At 44.0% G+C, this 21145-nt stretch overlaps 1 protein-coding gene across 2 annotated transcripts; it reads right to left on the bottom strand.

Moving 5' to 3' along the window:
- Nucleotides 1-4066: 4066 nt before the first annotated feature.
- On the bottom strand, nucleotides 4067-15177 carry myc (MYC proto-oncogene, bHLH transcription factor). Of its 2 annotated transcripts, none has more exons than XM_008108209.3 (3): nucleotides 15071-15177; nucleotides 9365-10121; nucleotides 4067-5258 (listed from the first exon to the last, which is right to left on the bottom strand). In XM_008108209.3, the coding sequence occupies exons 2-3, from the start codon at nucleotides 10092-10094 to the stop codon at nucleotides 4687-4689; spliced, it is 1302 nt and encodes a 433-aa protein (XP_008106416.2). In that variant the 5' UTR covers nucleotides 10095-10121; nucleotides 15071-15177; the 3' UTR covers nucleotides 4067-4686. The 2 variants fall into 2 exon arrangements, with proteins under 2 accessions (XP_008106416.2, XP_003219450.2); XM_003219402.4 differs by lacking the exon at nucleotides 15071-15177 and adding an exon at nucleotides 12344-12665.
- Between the last annotated feature and the right edge of the window lie 5968 nt (nucleotides 15178-21145).

Here is a 21145-nt window from a genome sequence, read left to right on the forward strand (position 1 = left end):
TTAAAAATCACCAAAAAAGGAGACTCCACCACACTCTGAGGAAGCATATCCCATTGTCAAAAAGCTTTTACCATCAGGAAATGCTTCCTAATGCTAAGTTGGAATCTCTTTTCCTGTAGTTGGACTTTATTGCTCTATGTCCTACTCTCTGGAGCTGCAGAAAAATAAACTTGCTCCATCTTCAATCTTTCAAAGACTGAAGCATGGCTTTCATATAACCTCCCCAAGTGACACTCACCCAGCTCCCCACGTGCCTTGTCATAGGGCTTGGCTTCCACATCTTTTGTTGCCTTTCTATGAACTTATTTCAGCTTGTCTTGAATTCTCGTGGCCTGAACTGGACACAATATTTCAGGTGAGATCTGATCACAGTAGAACCAAATGGTACTATTTCTTCCCTTGATCTAGACACTTATACTCCTACTGATACAGCCTAGAATCACATTGGCATTTTTAATTTACTGTGCTCCACTATTGCAGTGGTTCTCAACCTTCTTAATGCCGCGACCCCTTAATACATACAGTTCCTCATGTCGTGATGACCCCCAACCATAAAATTATTTTCGTAACTGTAATTTTGCTACTGTTATGAATCATAATATAAATATCTGATATGCAGGATGTATTTTCATTCACTGGACCAGATTTGGCACAAATACCCAATACACCCAAATTTGAATACTGGTGGGGTTAGGATTGGTAGTTAACCTACAATCAAATATAGTTCTGAACTCCACCAATAATGGAGTTGAACCAAAACTTGGCACACACAACTCCCATGACCAACAGAAAATACTGGAAGGGTTTGGTGGGCATTGACCTTGAGTTTTGGAGTTGTAGTTCACCTACATCCAGACAGCACCGTGGACTCAAATAATTATGGATCTGGACCAAGCTTGGCACGAATACGCAATATGCCCAAATGTGAACAGCAGTGGAGTTTGGGGAAAATAGACCTTGACATTTGGGAGTTGTAGTTGCTGGGATGTATAGTTCACCTACAATCAAAGAGGAATCTGAACCCAGCCCACAATGGATCTGCACCAAACTTGGCACATAACCTACAAACTTGGCACCCCCTCTGTCACCCTCCCCTTTGTCAAATTAGGTGTCACCCATCCTGTATCTGTGCATTTCATTTTTTACCTGAGTGTAGTACCATACATTCCCTGCTTTCAAAACACTTAATGAGAAGCTTAATTGAAACCATTTCATTTGTTCACAGATGTTGTAAACAAGATAAATGGTGGAAAACCAGGGTTTGGGGTTTTCTCTTACAAAACTGCCATCGGTTAGACACACCGTGCCTCGTGCCTATAAAAAATTCTGTCAACATAGATTGGGCAATAAAAGATCTTCTGCTCGTTCCCACATTAATTGGAACATATGGTCTTCCGGTGAAGCTGGTGCACAAGGAAAAAAGACTAGTATAGTCCTTACTGCTAGCGGCTTGTTGCGGGTGGTTCAGCTGGAGAACCAGTGGTTGCTTACTGTCTTTTTTCATTTCCAGATCATATAAGGAATTGCATAAGTGGGTGAGCACTTGCACTAACAAATCTACTGTGGAGGGAATAAAGGTATAATTGCAAGGGCATGCAACCTGTTTGGGAAGGTAGCACAGACCTGCCTGAACAAATCCCAGAGCTTTTGATTCCGTTTTAAGGATTTGCATTGAGAGAACTGCACAAAGGCTAGCATGTCCCATTTGCATTCATTCATCGTTTGGACAAATCAGTGCTCCAAAATCCTCATTGCCTGCTTATCCATGTTTTCAAATAAGGGTATAGACGTAAAGTACTTCACAGGGCTGTCCTGAGTATTCAAACTTGGAAAACACTGCCTGAACCCAAGTATGGAAACTAAATACAAATCAACCCCTAATACTCAAGATACATAAAGTGCATTAAATCTAACAAGAGACGTTATTAGCCCATGGCAAACATGTTCACCTGGAGCAGAAATTGGAAATGTGGCTATTCGGATGAGTTCTCAGAATGGTAAGAAATGAATAAGGGAAATAGATTTAGGGATTTTGGAAGTTGTAGGGTGGCGTAAATACTCTTAAGGGCACAAGATTCTGCCTTGGAAGCTAAGCAGGTTGTTGAGTTTAGAACTTAAATGGGAGGCCACCAATAAATATCATGTGCTGTATGCTGTATTTCCAAGGAAGGACCTGGCAAAAACCACCTGGGTTCCTTGCCTAAGGAAAACCCTATGGGATTCATGGGGTTGCCATAAATTAACACTCAAATTGAAGATACAGTAGTCTCACTTATCCAACATTCTGTATTATCCAACGCAGTCTGCCTTTTAGTAGTCAATAGTTTTGTAGTCAATGTTTTCAATACACTATGATGTTTTGGTACTAAATTCATAAATACAGTAATTACTACATAACATTACCGTGTATTGAACTGCTTTTTCTGTGGATTTGTTCTAAAACATGATATTTTGATGATGTAATTTAAGGTTTAATAGGCTTTTCCTTAGTCCCTCATTATCCAACATTTTCACTTATCCAACATTCTGCCGTCCCGTTTATGTTGGATGAGACTCTACTGTACACACACACACTAGAAGAAACGCTTCCAAGATATGTTGTTGTGTGCCTTCAAGTTCTTTGTGACTTATGAGCCTGTCACTCAGTTTTCTTCACTAGATTTGTTGAGAGGTTTGCCTTTGCTTTTCTGTGAGGCTGAGAGAGTGTGACTTGGGTTTGCATGGTTCAGCAGGGATCTTGCCAAGAAAACCCTACGATTAGGAAATGACTTGAAGGCAGCACGGCATATGGTTTTTAATTGTTGCAGATTTAAATGTGTTGTTGACATATTCCTTGTAAAGTGACTTCAAGCTGTTCCGATGTTTAATATGCTTTATCTGGAAATGTTTGTAAAGGCTGAATAACTCTTATTCAAAATATTAGGAACTAGAAGTGTTTAGATTTTGTAATAACTATTTGTATTTTCATAATTACTTTTGAATTTTGGGATACTTGAGTATAATGAGAGATATTGGAGATGGGATCCAAGTCTTTAATACTAAATGTATGTATGTATGTATGTTTCACATTTATCCCTTATGCACCTGAAGGTATTTATATAATATTTGTGATAATATAAATGAAAACAAGTTTGTGTTCATTGCTTATGTTCACGATTACTATTGTTCATGATTGTGCAATCCTGGTTATGTAATGTTGTCGAATGGGCTTAGATAACCACTTACTACCAGTGTGTTGTCGAAGGCTTTCATGGCCGGAATCACTGGGTTGCTGTGAATTTTCCGGGCTGTATGGCCATGTTCCAGAAGCAGAAGACAAGGGAATTCCAGACAAGAAACCATCAGGGCCAGTTAACACCTCCCAATAAAGGATTCCGCCCAGCAGGAAACAGCCAGGCTTTGAAGCTGCAAGATTATTCAATGCTAATCAAACTGGCCAATTGCAACATTTAGGGTAAACGGTTCTTTCTCCTACCCAACACTCCATAGATATATAAACCACACTTGCCTAGTTTCCAGCACCTCTCAACCTGATGATGCCTGCCATAGATGACATGTCCATACAGCCCGGAAAACTCACAGCAACCCACTTATTATGACTTTCACTATGTAACACAATTTTTGCTCCTGGGTTATAAATGTCATTTCCTAATTGGTTCTATCATAAAAACATGGAAAAGGTTTATTAAATTGCAAAAACTTTGCTTTTGCGGGATATCCTGCAGCACATTATTTGTTCATTGATTTATTTCTATCCCACTTTTGACCCAGAACAGGACTCAAGGCGGCAGCCACAACAACAAAGTTTCTGGAGTATAAAACTACTTTTAAAATAAGTCTCGCATAATTAATCAGGAATAACACTTTCAAACCAGAAACATAAAAAAATAATCAAGGTTTTGTTACATAGTGTTGTGAAATCCCTTCTTCAGCAATCCTGGTTGTGTAATATTGTCAAATGTGCTTAGATAACCACTTACTACCACTTATGAAATCCCTTCTTCGGAAATTAATGTCATGTACAAATCCCAAGACAGACATAAAAAGGTTGACAAGGCGAAGCCAATTACAATTTTGGGCAAATAGTTTATTTATATATAAAATGAAAATAAAATCATTTGTATTTAAAAAAGAAAAAGAAAAAAAGCTTTTAAATAAAAATGTGAAATGTTATGGCACAAGAATAATTATAAGTCCAGTTGCCACAACCTAAAAGGAATTTTTTGTTGAATTTTTGTAAAATTTTCTATATAAAGATTTTTATTAAAGTTATGTACATATTATTAGACTGTAAATATATTTACAGGAGGATCTGGGAGCAATGTTTTTCTTTATTTGTAAATTGTCTTAAGAAAAAAATGCTTTAAATAACCAAAAAAAAAAAAAAGATAAAGTGAAAAAAAGGTTCATTGCCCAAGCATTGAACAAGATTTCTGCCCAAAGTTTTTTTAAAAGTTCGGAGGCAGTTTTTCTGAGGTTCTGGACAAGGTTGTGTAGTTTTCTGAGCATGCAACTGGAAAGAGTTCCATAGTTCATACATGGCTGAATCCATCAGTCCTTTTCTTTCTTTCTTTAAAGGAACAGTCTCATTTTCTTTGTCTCGATGGCATCTCTTTCCAAAGTCTACATCTGCCTTTTCCCACCCCGTGAAACGTTTATTATAGACTTTCTTTTGCTTCCTTCCTTTCAAACACAAGAGTTCCTTAGCTGCTGAAGTTTGTTTTTCAGCTGCTCCTGCCGCCGCCTCAGCTGCTCCTTCTCCGCTAAGAGTTTGTGTTCGTCCTCCTGGATGGAGAGGACGTATTCGGTGGCCTTTTTCAGGATGACTACCTTGGGCGCCTTTTCGTTGTTGGCCACCTCGGGGATCTGGTCCCGCAAAGCAAAGAAGCTCAGCTTGAGCTCATTCCGCCGCTGGCGCTCCAGGACGTTGTGCGTCCGCCGCTTGTCGTTTTCCTCAGAGTCCGAGGTGCGGGGGCTGGAGCATTTGCGGTTGTTGCTGATCTGCTTGAGGACCCGGCCACTGTCCAACTTTAGCCGCTTGGCTGCCGAATACTCGACGCGGGTCGAGGGAGGGGCGGCGTAGTTGTGCTGGTGGATGGGGACGTGGCAGCGCTTGAGGACCAGGGGGCTGTGGTGGTGCTTACTGTGCCCCCGGGATGAGTGCGTGCTGGACTCAGACCTCTTCGCCGCGGGCTGCCTCTTCTCTACGGTCACCACATCAATTTCCTCTTCCTCCTCTTCTTGCTCCTCCTCCTCTTCTGGAAAGGGAAAAAGCAAGGATACATTAAGTTCTTTCATCTCCTGGACTATACTGTGCCATTTCAACTACAGAGACACTTATTGACTGAAACCTATAAAGAAGGACACGCTGATCCTCATAGTACAATGCACTCTAATATGAAAGCCTCTCTCTTCAAGGGCTGAAGATACCATTTCTTACGCAACCGAACTAACAGGGCTGTTAAGACTCAATTTTCTGCAGTGTATGACTCTGCAAAAGGCTGATAAGTGGATCTTGCCCTCCCAGATCTGAAGATGCTTGAAATGATGGGGTTGCATAACTCTGAACAGTCAACCAAAGACAGCAGTCAGGTATTGAATGTATATTATTGTTGTAAATAATGTTTTATTACCTATTATTGATGTATTTGGATTGTGTACATGGTTTTAATATGTTGTAAGCTGCTTTGGGTCCCATGAAGGAGAAAAGCGGGATATAAATATTTTTATTATTATTTGGACATGTTGACAAGAAAGGTGGGTTTCTGCTGCAGGGGACTGGATCGTAACGCCTAGTCCTAGCTGTGGATTAGCTGGTGTCTTTTGGATTGGCTCCCATCAGACCAATGGGAATGAGTTCAGGATATTATAGTCCCAAACACTTGGGAGATAACACTAGGCTCTGCCAGATTGCAACATTCCTATATGCACTAGAGTACTATCACCAAAACTGGCATGTGCAACAGTTCTGTTCATACTTCTGCGCAGCTCGAGGCACAAGCAGTTGCAGCTCCCAAGTATATGGATTTGAGTTGCTTTCCGGGCTGTATGGCTATGTTACTGAAGCATTCTCTCCTGATGTTTTTCCCACATCTATGGCAGGAATTCTCAGAGGTTGTGAGGTCTGTTGGAAACTAGGCAAGAGGGGTTTATGTATCTATGGAAGGTCCAGGGTGGGAGAAAGAACTCTTTGTCTACTTGAGGCAAGTGTGAATGTTGTCATTGGCCACCTTGATTAGCATTGAAAAGCCTTGCAGCTTCAAGGCCTGGCTGATTCATGCTGGGGAAAACCATTTGTTGGGAGGAATCAGCCAGGCCTTGAAGCTGCAAGGCTTTTCAATGCTAATCAAGGTGAAAGCCTTCAACAACATATAAGGATCTCCTTTGGGCTTTAGCCTGAACCTTACTGAACCCCATAGGGTACATGTACACTATAAAATTAATGCACTTTTACCACAACGGCTCAATGTTATGAAATCCTGAGAGTTGTAATTTGGTGAGGCCCCAGCACTCTTTGGCAGAGAAGGCTTAAGACCTTGAGAAACTACAACTCCCATGATTCTATGGTATTGATGAAGTTAAAAAGTGAATTAATTCCAGTGCAGATCAGGCATGGGCAAACTTGGGCCCTCGAGGTGTTTTGGGAATTGTGGGACTTGAAGTCCAAAACACCTCGAGGGCCCAAGTTTGCCCATGCCTGGTGTAGATGCATCCACCAAAGCAGCTCCTGTGAAGTTCAGACTGAAACCCAGAGCGGATTCCTCACACACTTCCCTCTCTGGACCTGGAAATCACCGGTGGGTGCCTGAATAGGAAACAGAAGATCCATTTGCGTGACTTGGGATGAACAATGAGACTGCTCAAGGCAAAAAGAGAACGACTGCTGCAGCCGCACCCAGGAGCTTACATAAAAATGCAGGCTCCAATTCCAAGAACACCTTTAGCACTGCATCCCCACCCCATTCCCAATTCTCAATTCCCAGCAGGCATTCCTCCCTGTGGATCAAGTTGTCGGAACTGATGCCACAGACAAGAAGTTTGGCTAGTTGGGCTCTTTAAAGCAGCTGCAAGTACGCTTTCACCCTTTCTTTTTTTCTTTCTCTCCCTCCTTGATGCTCTCTCTCTCTCTTTCCCAGTCTCTGCAGGTCAAGCCAAGGGCAGGTTAAGATTAAAGGAATTCAAAAGTTCCCGCTCCAGAGCCCTGGTCTGACCCCATCGTGTAATTTAAGCTGTCCAACCTTTTTTTTAACTTTCTTTCCAGGAAATGGAATTCATGGGAAGCCCAGCCATGTGTGTCACTAATGCGGTATTTTAAAAAACCCACCAAAGTTTAACCCTATATGTATCTCCTTAGAAGTAAGCCATACTGAGTTCAATGAGACACAATGGGAAGGCATAGGATTTTCCTTCTAACCACACCCTGTTTGGGATTGTGGCTCCAGAGCCTACTGGAAGCAACCAGTCCCAGCCAGTGCAGTCAATGAATGCTGACTATTAAAGCCCAAATTTGCCCACCTGACCCTTCTCTGCTTGGATCCTATTGGTTGGTGCAAACTATAATGACTTTATTGGATTAATGCGCCATTCAGCAACCAGAATCAATGGCTTGGACAGCAACCAATCAGATTCAGACCAGTATGCTAGAACATAGTATAGGTATAGACAGCACAACCTATTTACTATTGATTCTGCTAACTGGAGATGAAAATAAACAGTCAACATTTCCACGTGTATACCTTTTTCCAGTCCTGCTTGCCTTTCCAAATCTCTCCAGTGAAAAGGTGGGTTCAAATTTGGCCCCTGCAGCCCTGGCTGTCTTCACAGGACTACAGTCAGGCAAGGATAGCATGGCAAGGCGAAGATCCATAGATCTCACCAAGCACTTTACATGACTGAGATGGATTATTGTGGTTTTGTACCTGCATCTATTGCTGTAGTTTACTGATTTTAACTAGGGGGTTTTGTGAAGTGAGATATTTATGTTGGCTGTTATTGTTTTATGTTGTTGTTCCTGCAATTTTTGTATTTTGTGTGTTTGCACCTTTGAGTGCTTTGTAAGCCGCCCTGAGTCCCTCTGAGAGATGGTGGCAGGGTATAAATAAAGATTATTATTAACCCCACTTTTGACTGCATCCTATGGAAACTTGGGACTTATAGTGCCTAGAGCAGTGGTTCCCAACCTTTGGGTTTCCAGGTGTTTTAACTTCAACTCTCAGATATCCCAGCCAGCTTACCAGCTGTTAGGAACTGTGGGAGCTGAAGTCCAAAACACCTGGAAGTCCAAAGGTTGGGGACTACTGCACTAGATATCCCTCCATAAGGTACAACTATGGCAACTGAAACAAAACCACAGGAGAATCACCAAGGGGTGCATCTACCCTGTGGAAGGAAAGCAGTTTGACACCTCTTGAACCACCCTGGATCAATATGATGGATTCTTGGGAGCTGTAGTTTGCTGAGACACCAATGCTCCTGAGCAGTCTGTTTAGTACTCCTGACCATTGGACTCCTGATTCGCACCTGTTGGAGTTTTGATGTACTCACTTTATATATATATATCTAATGTGCTTTATATTTTTATTTATTTATTTATTTGGTCATTTTGTCATCATTTGGTTTATTAAGTTACATTTAGGTTGTTTATATTGTCTAATGTGCCTTCTCTTGATGTAAATTGTTTGTATGGTTTTTCTTCAGACATTGAATGGTTGCCATACGTTGGGAACCGTCCTGAGTCCCTTTGGGGAGATAGGACGGTGTATAAATAAAGTTTATTATTAGCAGAGAAGGCTATAGACCTTGCAAAACTATAAGTCCCAGGAATCCAGGGCAGTTAAAGTACTGCCAAGCAGCATTCATCCACAAACGGATGACCCTTCCAGGCATTTTGGACTTCAGATCCCAGATTATTGGCCAATGTAGCTAAGGCTTCTGGGAATTGAAGTCAATACAGAGTTGTTGTATGTTTTCCGGGCTGTATGGCCATGACATTTCACCCACATCTATGGCAGGCATCCTCAGAGTTTGTGAGGTATGGAGAAACTAAGCAAGGAAGGTTTATATATATCTGTGGAAAGTCTAGGGTGAGAGAAGAACTCTTTGTCAGTTGGAGGCCAGTTCTTCTCTCACCCTGGACTTTCCACAGATATATAAACCTTCCTTGCTTAGCTTCTCCATACCTCACAACCTCTGAGGATGTCTGCCATAGATGTGGGTGAAATGTCAGGAGAGAATACTTCTGGAACATGGCCATACTGCCTGGAACACATACAACAACCCTGTGATCCCAGCCATGAAAGCCTTCGACAACACATTGAAGTCAATACAGTCTGGGAAACCATGCACCTGGGAGCTGGACACTCACCAGAGTCACTGCTGGTGTTGGGTGGCGTGTCCAAGAGTGTCCCCGGGTGGACCTCTGGGGAGATAGCCTCTTCCTCCTCTTCGATTTTGGGGGTCTTCTCTGCCAGAGGGTAAGGGAAGACCACAGAGGGGTCAATGCAGTCCGCGGCAGAGGCGCCCAGGTCTTGCAGGTAAGTGGGCGAAGATGAGGCTGAGGAAGACGAGCAGGAGGAGGCGGTGGATGATGGGGATGCCTGTGGCGATGTGGGCGATGTGCTGCCGGTGCTGCCACCCCTGCTGTGTGTTGCATTGATGCCGCCATCCCTCCGCGCAGCTTGGTAGGAAGCCAGCTTCTCGGAGACCACCTTCTGGAGCTTGGCAGCTGCCGAGACGCCACTCCACATGCAGTCCTGGATGATGATGGACTTGACGAAGGCGTCGTCATCCGGGTCGCAGATGAAGCTCTGGTTGACTGCGTCACTGCCCAGGAGCTCGGTCACCATCTCCAGCTGGTCAGCGCCGGAGGGGTAATAGCAGCCCCCACGGCGGCTGGGCGACAGGGGAGGGGTGGGCAGCAGCTCGAACTTCTTCCAGATGTCCTCCGAAGGGGCCGGCGGCTGGAGCTCGCAGCCCCGGTTGTGGGCCGACAGGTAGAAGTTCTCCTCCTCGTCCTCAAAGTAGAAGTAGGGCTGGACCGAGTCATAATCATAATCGTAAGTCCGGCTCGGAAAACTCGGCCCAGTGAGGGGCATCGTGGCGGCGGATGATGACGACGGTGCCTAAGAGGGAGAGGAACAAAACCCAGCCGGGGTCTGGTTAGTGGGCTGAACTGGTCCAATGTTTCCTGCCTCTGGGTGCAGTTTGGTCAGTGTTATAGTATCATGGGAGTTGCAATTTGCAAGCTCTTTAGGCTGAGTCTACACTCATTGGCACCACTTTATCTGCCGTGCTATGGGTTTGTTGTTTTGGAAAGGCACCAATGTGGCCAAACTCTTGTGATTTCATAATTATTGAGCTACAGACGGTTAAAAGTGGTGTCAAACTGCATTCATTACACTCTTAGTCATAGGGAAGTGTTCAGAAGAGCAGGCATGGGCAAACTTGGGCCCTCCGGGTGTTTTGGACTTCAACTCCCACAATTCCTAACAGCCTATCGGCTGTTAGGAATTGTGGGAGTTGAAGTCCAAAACACCCGGAGGGCCCAAGTTTGCCCATGCCTGCTCTACAATGTAGAGAAGCATCTGATTCTAAGGAGAGTGTCCATGCAGTCTATTTTACCATTTAAAAGTTATTAAATGGTAAAGAGACTTTATGGACAGCATGTATACTTCTCTCATAAAATAATAAAGCAAAAGACAGTTCCAAATATAGGACAGCAAAAAAAACGCCGGTGGCGGGGCTCGAACTCGCGAGTTCCCGGGAGCCACCTTAAGGGAGAGGAGGGGGAAAAAGTGAGAGTGGAGCGCCTTGCGCGGTGCGCCACCGCCTCCTCCATAGACTCCCAGCGTCTCCTTCCCGCTTTTCTGCAGTCCCGCCTCTTCTCCGCCCCGAGGTAGTTCACTCCCTAGCAAGCCTGGGCTGCGGAGCCGAGGGCGAGGGGGCGCCGGTCCCGAACCCGCCTCCCTTCGCTCCGGCTCCTTTCGCCTCCCGTTCTCCCGTTCTCCCATTCCTTCTTTTCTTCCTCTTACGAAACATTCCTAAGAGGACTCACCTCCCTTTGCTGCCCCGGGATTCATCTACACTGTGGAATTAACGCACTTTGATACCGCTTCCATGGTTAGGGCACCCTGCGGTTTGTAACTTAGTGAGGCACCAGCTCTCTCCCGTTGAGATCCCAAAGTACGGAGTCATGGCAGTTAAAGCGGTATCAAACCGCGTTAATTCTAAGATGTAGACGCATTCCAAACGCCCAGAATTTAAAGCTCCGCGAATTTCGGGAGTGCAGCCACACTGCGTACACTTAACGCAGTTTGATACCGCTTCAACTTCAGTCGCTCGATGCGATGGAACCCCAGATCTGTCACCACGACTCCGGGTTGAGTCTACACTGTACAATGAATACAGTTTGACACCGCGTTAACTTCCCTGACTTATGGAATCGCCGGAGTTGTCGTTTGTCACAGTCTGTAACCTTCTCTGTCCCCCCACCACCACCCAAAATAGCGCAAACGACAACCCTCAGGATCCCACAGCCTCTAAAGCGGTGCTAAACTGCGTTTATTCCGCAGTGTAGATGCACTCCTGTACAAGACAATCCACGCCCACCATGGAGAAGTCCCAAAAAGATCCGCATTTAAAGCTCCCGGGGAACAGCAACGGCGCAAGAAAACCCCGCATTGAGACCCGGCTCAAATTAAAACCGCATTGAGGTTTTTGGGATACGTCCACATTGCAGAATTAACGCGCGTTGACACTGGTGTCATGCTCCAATGCATTAGTTCAACAAGGACTTTAACCTTTCAGACCCGATTCTAGTTAAAACCGCATTTTGGGTGCGTCTACACTGCGGAATTAACGCGCTTTCACACCGCTCCCACTGTAATGCCTCAAAGCTGTAGTTCAACAAGGACGTTTTCAGACTCGATTCAAATTAAAACCGTATTGGGGTTTTTTGGGGGTGCGTCTACACTGCAGAATTAATGCGCATTGACACCGCTCCCACTGTCATGCCTCACAGCTGTAGTTCAACAAGACCTTCAACCTTTCAGACCCGGTTCAGATCAAAACCGCATTTTGGGTGCGTCTACACTGCGGAATTAACGCGCGTTGACACCGCTGCTCCCACTGTCATGCCTCAAAGCTGCAGTTCAACAAGGACTTTAACCTTCCCTGACAAAAACACCACAAACCCCCGCTTGCCCACAGCAGTTAAGTCAAAGTGGTACGAAACCGTGTTAACCCCCTAGTGCAGACGCCCCCGAATTCAGAAGTCCCGCCACTCCATTCCACCGCGAAGACAAGACGGGAAACCAAACAATGCTCCGGATCTCTCTCCACTTACCGGTTCCTCCCAAATCCCGGCCAGCAGAGCGGATCGGGCTCGAGAAACAGATGCCACAAAAACTCAAAACCAATCCCAGGCGGAGAAAGTCCCGCTTCGGAGCGCTCACATCGGTTGTAGAGTCCCAACAATGTGTGTAGACGGAGCCGGGTGTTTTTCAAAAAGGCGTCCCAAAGCCGGGTTGGCCAAAAAGGGGAGTCGGAAACGTCTCCGTGTGTGAAATAAATCCGCTCAGAAAGCGCCTCCCTGCCTTCCTTTCCCTTCTTCTCCGCGATCCTCCCTCCACTAAGAGCCAAGCGGCTTTGACGGCTCCAGCCCGGGCGAATCCCCCTTTTATAGCCCTCCCGGCGAGAAGCCCCGCCCCCTCCCCCTTTTTCCCGCCAAACCAGCCGCTCATTTCCATAGGAGCAGGCGGCGCCTTTCTTTTCTCTTTATTCCCCCCCCCCCCCGCTTTGGAATGATAATAGTGAGGCGAGGCCACGCCCACATACCCCGAGGGAGGGGGCGTGGCCAGGATGACGGCGACCCTCACCTTTTTTCTTCCCTCCCCCCCTTTCGACTTCAATGAAAGCACCCAAGAGCTGAGCTGGGCTAGGCTACTATTGAGGTGGAAGAAACCAATTTGGGTTAGGGGGGGAAAGGGAATGTTGTAGAAGGGGAGAGACCACTGAGGTCTTGTTGAGGTGGAACATACCAACTTGGGTTGGGGGGAGGAGGGAAGGTTGTAGAAGGGAGAGATCACAGAGGTCCTGGCATGTTTGTATTATTGTTTGTATTATTACTATTACTACTACTATTACTACGTATTATTACTATGTGTATGTTTCCCTTCTGATTCATTATTAGGATGGAAGAAACCAAATCGAGTAGGGGGGGTGCAAAAGGGGGAAATAGAGAGTATATTCTTTTGTGTATCTCTTTCCTTTCAATTGGGATGGAAGAAACCAAGTTGGGTGAGGGACGGGGGTTACAAAATGGGAGAGAGAACACTGAGGTTTGTGTATGTATGTATGTGAACATATGTATGTATGTATGCATGTTATACAGGGAAGAATAAAAGTCACGAAGGCACCTGATGTTTTCATAACTTTTTTGGGGGAGAGGGAAAAAAACACATTTTATGCATTACATAATTTAATGTGTGCTGTATGGTATTGTCAATCTAATTTTTAAAGGAATTATTAAATATACACCCATTTTGTGTATGTGTGTGGTTCCCTCCCAATTCACTCTTATTGGGATGGAAGAAACCAAATTGAGTAAAAAGGGGGGAGGGTTGCAAAGAAAAGTACTCAGTTCCTCCTGCATGTGTATCAATATATTTTTGTGTGCATATAAATATGTATGAAAGTATGTATGTTTATGTGTGAGGTTTCTCCCTCCTCCTAGCTCCCTCTTTTGTCCGCACTGCGCGATTCACTTTAATCCGGTGTGGCTGCTTACCTGAATCCTCTCCTATTTTCTCCTATTAACATGATGCATTATAGAATAGTGTATTTGAGGAAGGGAGATGTGTTGGCAGAGAGAGGCTTTCTCTCTCCCCCTTGTTTTGTTACCATTGCATAAAATGCAACCTAGGGTGGGTGCATCTGCACTGTGGAATTGATGCAGTTTGAAACTGCTTTAACTGCCATGGCTCAAGGCTTGGGAATCACAAGAGCTGAATGGTCTTTCGAGCTTTTGATCCTTTCTGGCCAAAGACGCCAAACTACAACTCCTGGGATTGCATAGTTTAAATGATATCAAAGTGGATTAATTTTACAGTGTAGACTGATGCACCTTTGGAGAGGTTTTATTGGGCTCATGGTTGAGTTGTAGGCAGCCTGGATTTGGGTTCAGGGAGGTTCAGGACATACATACATGAAAGCATACAAAAACCAAGATTAAAAGCTTAAATAAAGAAGTTATTTAACGACCACCATGTCAGTCTAGACAGAGAAACCATTGAAATCCACAAGCATGTGGACAATTTCAACAGAAAGGAGAAAACCATGAAAATGAACAAAATCTAGCTACCAGTATTTAAAAAACTCTAAAATCAGGATAGTAAATAAAGAACAACACAGAAAACAGGGTGATTCCAGGCATGAAACAATCAGCTAACACCTCATAACAAAAGACTCCCCCAGGCAGGAAGCAGCCAGGTTTTGAAGGCCATTCAATGCTAATCAAGGTGGCCAATTGCTACATTCACACTTGCTTCAGGCAGACAAGAGTTCTTTCTCCCACCCTAGACATCATTCCACAGATATATAAACCTCACTTTCCTAGTTTCCAACAGACCCCACAACCTCTGAGGATGCTTACCATAGATGTGGGCAAAACATCAGGAGAGAATGCTTCTGGGACTTAGCCATACTGCCTGGAAAACTCACAGCAACCCAAAGTTGATAAAGTTAAAGCATTATTAAAAACACTACAATGCATTCCAAGGGTATATATCATGCAGAAGGCATTACATATCCTTAAGCCAAGGCAGTTAAAGTAGTGTCTAAACCACATTGCTTCTACAGTGTAGACCAGTGGTTCTCAACCTGTGTGTCCCCAGGTGTTTTGTGTTACAACTCCCAGAAATCCCAGCTGTTAGGATTTCTGGGTGTTGAAGGCCAAAACATCTGGGGACCCAAAGGTTGAGAAACATTGGGGGAGATGGAAGCAGATGTTAAGACTGCAACTCCCATTATCCCTCATCATTGAGCAAAATCTGGAAGGCATTTCAATTCTCACCTTTCCCTTTAGTCGAGGGCTTTCTGCTGTTCACAGACTGGGTCATTCCGAAACCCAAATGGTCCCGATGAAACCTGTTTGGAAACAATAGCCTTGATAGAAATGCAAATATACTCACTGGCTTGGAAGTGTTTGCTATTATAAGCACAAGGGAGAGGCCTTATCAGATTAGCCTGGCCAGGTGAGAAAAGAGGACTTGGAGCAGTGAGTCTTGATTGAATCATGGGCTTGTAGAATGCAAAGGGACCCCTGAAGGCCATCTAGATGAGGCGTGGGCAAACTTGGGCCCTCCAGGTGTTTTGGACTTCAACTCCCACAATTCCTAACAGCCAGCAGGCTGTTAGGAATTGTGGGAGTTGAAGTCCAAAACACCTGGAGGGCCCAAGTTTGCCCACGCCTCATCTAGATGGACTCCAGAAATACATTCGCTTTAGGGTTATGCTAAGTCTGAAATGATTTGAAGGGAGCTGTAACTTCTTTTAAAATAGTTGTTACGATCCACACCTGGACCAAGACAATCCAAGGACAGCAAACTTAAACTCCATGAAGGGGAGTGGATGGGGAAAGCTAAGGAGGGGTTTTAAGTGAGGACAAAAGAGTCCCACTGGAGGGAAAAAACACATTAAGCGAGGATAGAAGGGAGTGCATTTTGAAACCCACAAGAGGGAAAAATCACATTAATCCCCATCCTTCTGAGCATAGAGACATAGGATGTAAGTCTGGGTAACTGTGGGGAAAATGTCCCTTTGTTTGTCCCATGTCATTTGTAAAATGCAATTTAGGAATTTGTTGAAATAATTTTTTTTTTGCGGGTTGCTGTGAGATTTCCAGTCTGTATGGCGATGTTCTAGAAGCATTCTCTCCTGACGTTTTGCCTGCATCTATGGCAGGCATCCTCAGAGGTGTGAGGTCTGTTGGAAACTAGGCAAGTGGGGTTTATATATCTGTGGAAAGTCCAGGGTGGGAGAAAGAACTCTTGTCTGTTTGAGGCAGGTGTTAATGTAGCAACTGATCACCTTGATTAGCATTGAATGGCCTTGCTGCAAGGACTGGCTGCTTACTGCCTGGGGGAATCCTTTATTAGGAGGTGTTAGCTGGCCCTGGTTGTTTCATGTCTGGAATTCCTCTGTTTTCAGACTGTTGTTCTTTATTTACTGTCCTGATTATAGAGTTTTTAAAATACTGGTAGCAAGATTTTGTTCATTTCTGTTGAAATTGTCCACATGCTTGAGGATTTAAAATGGCTTCTCTGTGTAGTTTGACATGGTCATTGTTAGAGTGGTTCAGCATTTCTGTGTTCTCAAATATTATCCTGTGTCTAGGTTGGTTCATCAAGTGCTCTTTTTGTTTTGGTGTTTGTGATTTTATTAGGTTTGTCCCCAATTGCTGAAGTTTGTAAGGCTTGGAAGATGCTGCGAAGGGGAAAGCTTGTTTTCTTCTATTCTGGAGGCAATGCACTGCCATATAAAACCCAGACCTTCTACACTGCCATATAAAACCCAGACTATCTGATTTGTACTGGATTATATGTTAACATAGAAGGGGCCTAGGACACAAAGCAATGGATTCAAATCGCAGGACCAAAAAATCCCACCCAATTCCTGATAGCAAGAGCTATTTGGCAGTGAAACATGCTGCCTTAGAGTGTGGTAGAGTCTCCAGGGACTTGTTCACACTATCCTGTTCTAGTGGTATGGTCCCACTTTATCTACCATGGTTCCATCCTATGGATCCTGGTGCTTGGAGTTTGGTGAGGCACAAGATATTTTTAAATGCCTCTCCTTTGACTGCAAATACACACACAGAGAGAAACATGGGGGTTGTGTTTTGCAGGCTTTTATCAGCCAGCTGGGCTCCCAAGGCCTCCTTGCAACAGCTGTTTCTGCTGCTTGCCTGGCGGGGAAAGTAAAGTAACCGTGCCCTCTAGTGGCTGCAAGGCATTCAATTTACACAGATTGATGCTGTTGGTGCCATAAAAACAGGGATGCTAAGCCTATTTTTGTTGCTTTCCCCCAAACACAGTGCAAAACTGTCTATGCTTTGGGCCAGTCATTTGAAGAGTTGCCTTTGAGGAGACGTTTGCTTTTAAAGTATGCTCAATTGTGACTTGCAATACATGCAACCCGGAGGAGAATCGGCCAAGGAACCTGTCAAAAACTCAATTCCTCCTAGAACAATACATTTCGAGGAGATCCCGTGAGCCATCCAGTTCAACGTTATTCCGTCATGCAGGAATACCCAATCAAAGCACTCCCAACAGATGACCACCTAACCTCTGTTTAAAAACCCCCAGAGAAAGACTCTGAGGCAGTGTGTTGTCGAAGGCTTTCATGGCTGGAATCACAGGGTTGTTGTGTTTTTTTCTGGGCTGTATGGCTATGTTCCAGAAGCATTCTCTCCTGACGTTTCGCCCACATCTATGGCAGGCATCCTCAGAGGTTGTGAGGTATATTGGAAAAAACTATGGAAGGAAGGTTTATATATCTATGGAAGGTCCAGGGTGGGAGAAGGAACTCTTGTCTGTTGGAGACCAGTGTGAATGTTGTAATTAGTCACCTTGGTTAGCATTAATTGCCTTGCCAGATTCCTTTCGTGGCTTTTTCCTGTCTGGGGGAATCTTTTGTTCAGAGGTGTTAGCTGCCCCCGATTGATTCATGTCTGGAATTCCTCTGGTTTCAGAGTGTTGTTCCTTATGTACTCTTCTGATTTTAGAGTTTATTAATACTGGTAGCCATATTTTGTTCATTTTCATGGTTTCCTCCTTTCTGTTGAAATTGTCCAGCATTTCTGTGTTCTCAAATAATCTGCTGTGTTCAGGTTGGTTCACCAAGTGCTCTGCTATGGCTGACTTTTCTGGTTGAATCAGTTGATTCACGTTTGGGCAATTCTGCATTTGGTGGTCCCTCACTCAACCTTATCCAAGTTAATACACTTAGCTCCCTAAGCCACTACTCATAGACTATGCCTTTCATAACTCTGATCATTTTGGTTGCCTTTTAGCCACAGATTGATCTCCTAGTCATTGGTCCTTAGATGTTGGGCACACCTACATTGGTCATTTAAAACAAAGGTCCATCAAATCAGCTCCATGGCAGCTAAATGATACACACAGCTGCTCTAGATTAACACAGGCTAAAGCCGCTTGATGTGGCCTTGAACTGCCATAATCAAAGTTGTGGGCTGCTCCAAATTCTTACCCAGAGTCTGGAGCAAACGGCACCTTTTGGGCCATGTAAACCACTGGGATGGTTCTGGGATGGAACTGGTTGCAATTGTTTGCATGGCCATCCTGTGTTGCCCAGGCTGTGACAAGAAGAACAAAGGGGAAGGTAAGGGTCTCTTCCTTTAAAATGCATTCTACAGCATTTGGTATTTATTGCTGGTCCTTCATCCAAGTACTAACTAGAGTTAACCTTGCTCAAGGGATGCCCAACTTGCACTTAACTAAATAGCAGATAGAGAATACTGGCCATCATTTTTAAATGTGCCTCTCTAAGACATGAGGCAGTCCCCAAGTTATGAACCAGAAAGGTTCTATAAATTTGCTCTGAAGATGAATTTATATGTAAGCCAGAACAGGTAGAGTAACTCCAACCAAATTACACACACACCACACACATAAGCTTTGACTAGCATAGGGAAGTGTTAACACCCCTGTGGTGTTTGTTTTGCTGTCTGTGCTCCTGTTCAGAAGATTTCACCTCACTTTCTGTCCCTGTGATAATTGTTTTTTAAAAATGGGATTGTTGTGGAAACAAGGATTGATAAGTAAGCTTCAGTGGAGACACCTTTTCCCCATGATAACTCTTTCAGCAGTGAATTTCTCTTAGTGATAGATTTCTCTCACTTTGTTTTCTCACCTCTGTTCTTAACTATGAGTCAGTTTGTAAGTTGGATGTTCATTACACAGTCATCTTCTTTTTTTGGTGATTTGTCTACAAATCCTATTTGGGAACTTTGCAAAGGGGGAGATCCTGAGATGTGAAGACTCAGGCCCCTTCTACACTGCCATATAATCCAGATGATCAAAGCAGATAGTTCACATTATCTGCTTTGAACTGGATTATATGAGTCTACACTTCCATATAATCCAGCTCAAAGCAGATAATCTGGATTTTATATGGCAGTGTAGAAGGGGCGGCGGGCAAGGGACTGAAAATGGAAATAAGAAAACTTTTCAAGGGATTTTTTTCATGTCAGGAGCAACTTGAGAAACTGCAAGTTACTTCTGGTGTGAGAGAATTGGCCGTCTGCTAGGATGTTGCCCAGATGTTTTGATGTTTTAATATCCTTGTGGGAGGTTTCTCTTATGTCCTTGTATGGGGAGCTGGAGCTGTCAGGGAGCTCATCCATGCTTTCTCTGGATTTGAACTGGCAACCTTCAGGTCAGCAACCCAACCTTCAAGTCAGCAGTCCTGCCGGCACAAGAGTTTAACAGGATTACACATTGCCATGTATAATTGTGTATCCAGCATGTTAGCAACACCTAAACACATCAAGTGAACTCTTATTTCTGTACTACTTCTTCATATAATTTTATGCACTCTAGTTACCTCTAACACAGGCATGGGCAAATTTTGGCCCTCCAGGTGTTTTGGACTTCACCTCCCACAATTGTGAACAGCCAGAATTGTTGGAATTGGAGTCCAAAACACCTGGAGGGCCTAAGTTTGCCCATGCCTGCTCTAGCAGATATCAGTTACAGTATAATGCAGGTATGCTGGATAGCATTGTAATATAGTTTTCTGCCCTGAAAGCTAACCAGCAAACCTGAATATTTGGGACCACAGGCTGGGGATCATGATGTTTCCATGAAAAAAGCATCACTTCTCCCCACAGTGGTGCTTTCTCCATTTCCCACAACAGAAACCTTCATATAACTAGTAACTCTTTAAATGCATATTCCTGGCTTGGTGATTTTAAAAAAAAAATTCCATATATATATATACATGTGTGTGTGTGTATGTATGTGTGTGTGTGTGTGTGTGTATGTGTGTGTGTATATGTATATGTGTGTATATATATATATATATATATATATATATATATATATATATATAAAATCTCCAGGTGACCGAGACCGTTTCGTTTCTTTTTAATGGAACGTCTTCAAGGCTCGTTGTTGTCAGCAGGTCCTGCTGCGTAGTAAAACAAGCAGGAACCAGGGCAAATAAGTTTTGCCATTTTGGAGAACACAAAAGGCAATTGCAGGGTGAAGTTGTGTCTTTGGCTTGGTAATAAAATTTGTTGGGAATAATGTGGTGATTTGGTTTCTTCTCATCACCAAGCAAGAGGATTGCTGCTTGTTCCACAAACCACACTCAGAATGGGAATACCTGAAGGATGGGGTGCTGCTGGTGGGATGAATGAAATAAATTCTTAAGTGGAGTTAACAATAGAGAGACCCAAACAGGAGGAACTTTTAAACCTCGCTGTCCTTTCAGCCACCTGCATTCTGTAGTTGTACAGATGGATATCAAATTATGTTGCCCCAGTTTACATTGTGCAAGGATTGAATGAAAAGTAATGCCTCCAGCTTGGTAACTCCTCAATAGATGACAGTATTGGTATGCGGCAGGTCCTGGCTTGTTCAGTAAACTCTCTTTTACAGTTCCATTTGGCAGGAAGCCTTAGCATTGAACGGTTGTGTTGTTAACGTGCAAAATATGGAACCCTGCGCAGACGGTCGGTCAATGCGACTTAAGCAATGTGCAGTCACTGAATTCTGCACAGGTTCCATACTTCGCATTTTAACAACACAACCATTCAGTGCTAAGGCTTCCCACCAAATGGAACTGTAGAGGAGAGTCTACTGAACAAGCCAGTGCCTGCCGCATACCAGTATTGTCATCTGTTGAGGAGTTATGAAGGTGGAGGCATTACTTTTAATTCAACCCTCATATCAATGTCTCTCCATCCGTAATCGAAAATCAAATCCTAGTTTGCCTATGCAGTTGAGTGAGGCTACTTAAACTCCATTGGAATGCTCTCCCTCCATCTCCAATGATTTCCTATGACTGTTTAATCACACTTACTGTACTTTAGTCCCAACTTACTTTGTGAGTCCAGGAACAT

This window comes from Anolis carolinensis, chromosome 4 (genome assembly GCF_035594765.1).
Source record: "Anolis carolinensis isolate JA03-04 chromosome 4, rAnoCar3.1.pri, whole genome shotgun sequence".
Taxonomy (NCBI): domain Eukaryota; kingdom Metazoa; phylum Chordata; class Lepidosauria; order Squamata; family Dactyloidae; genus Anolis; species Anolis carolinensis.

Bases quoted from the DNA above. Each gene is read 5' to 3' on its own strand.
- myc (XM_008108209.3), bottom strand. From the start codon at position 10,094: ATGCCCCTCACTGGGCCGAGTTTTCCGAGCCGGACTTACGATTATGAT. The intron at 5,259-9,364 runs GTGAGTGTCCAG...TTCCCTTTCCAG, and splicing joins CAACACCAGCAGTGACTCTG to AAGAGGAGGAGGAGCAAGAA.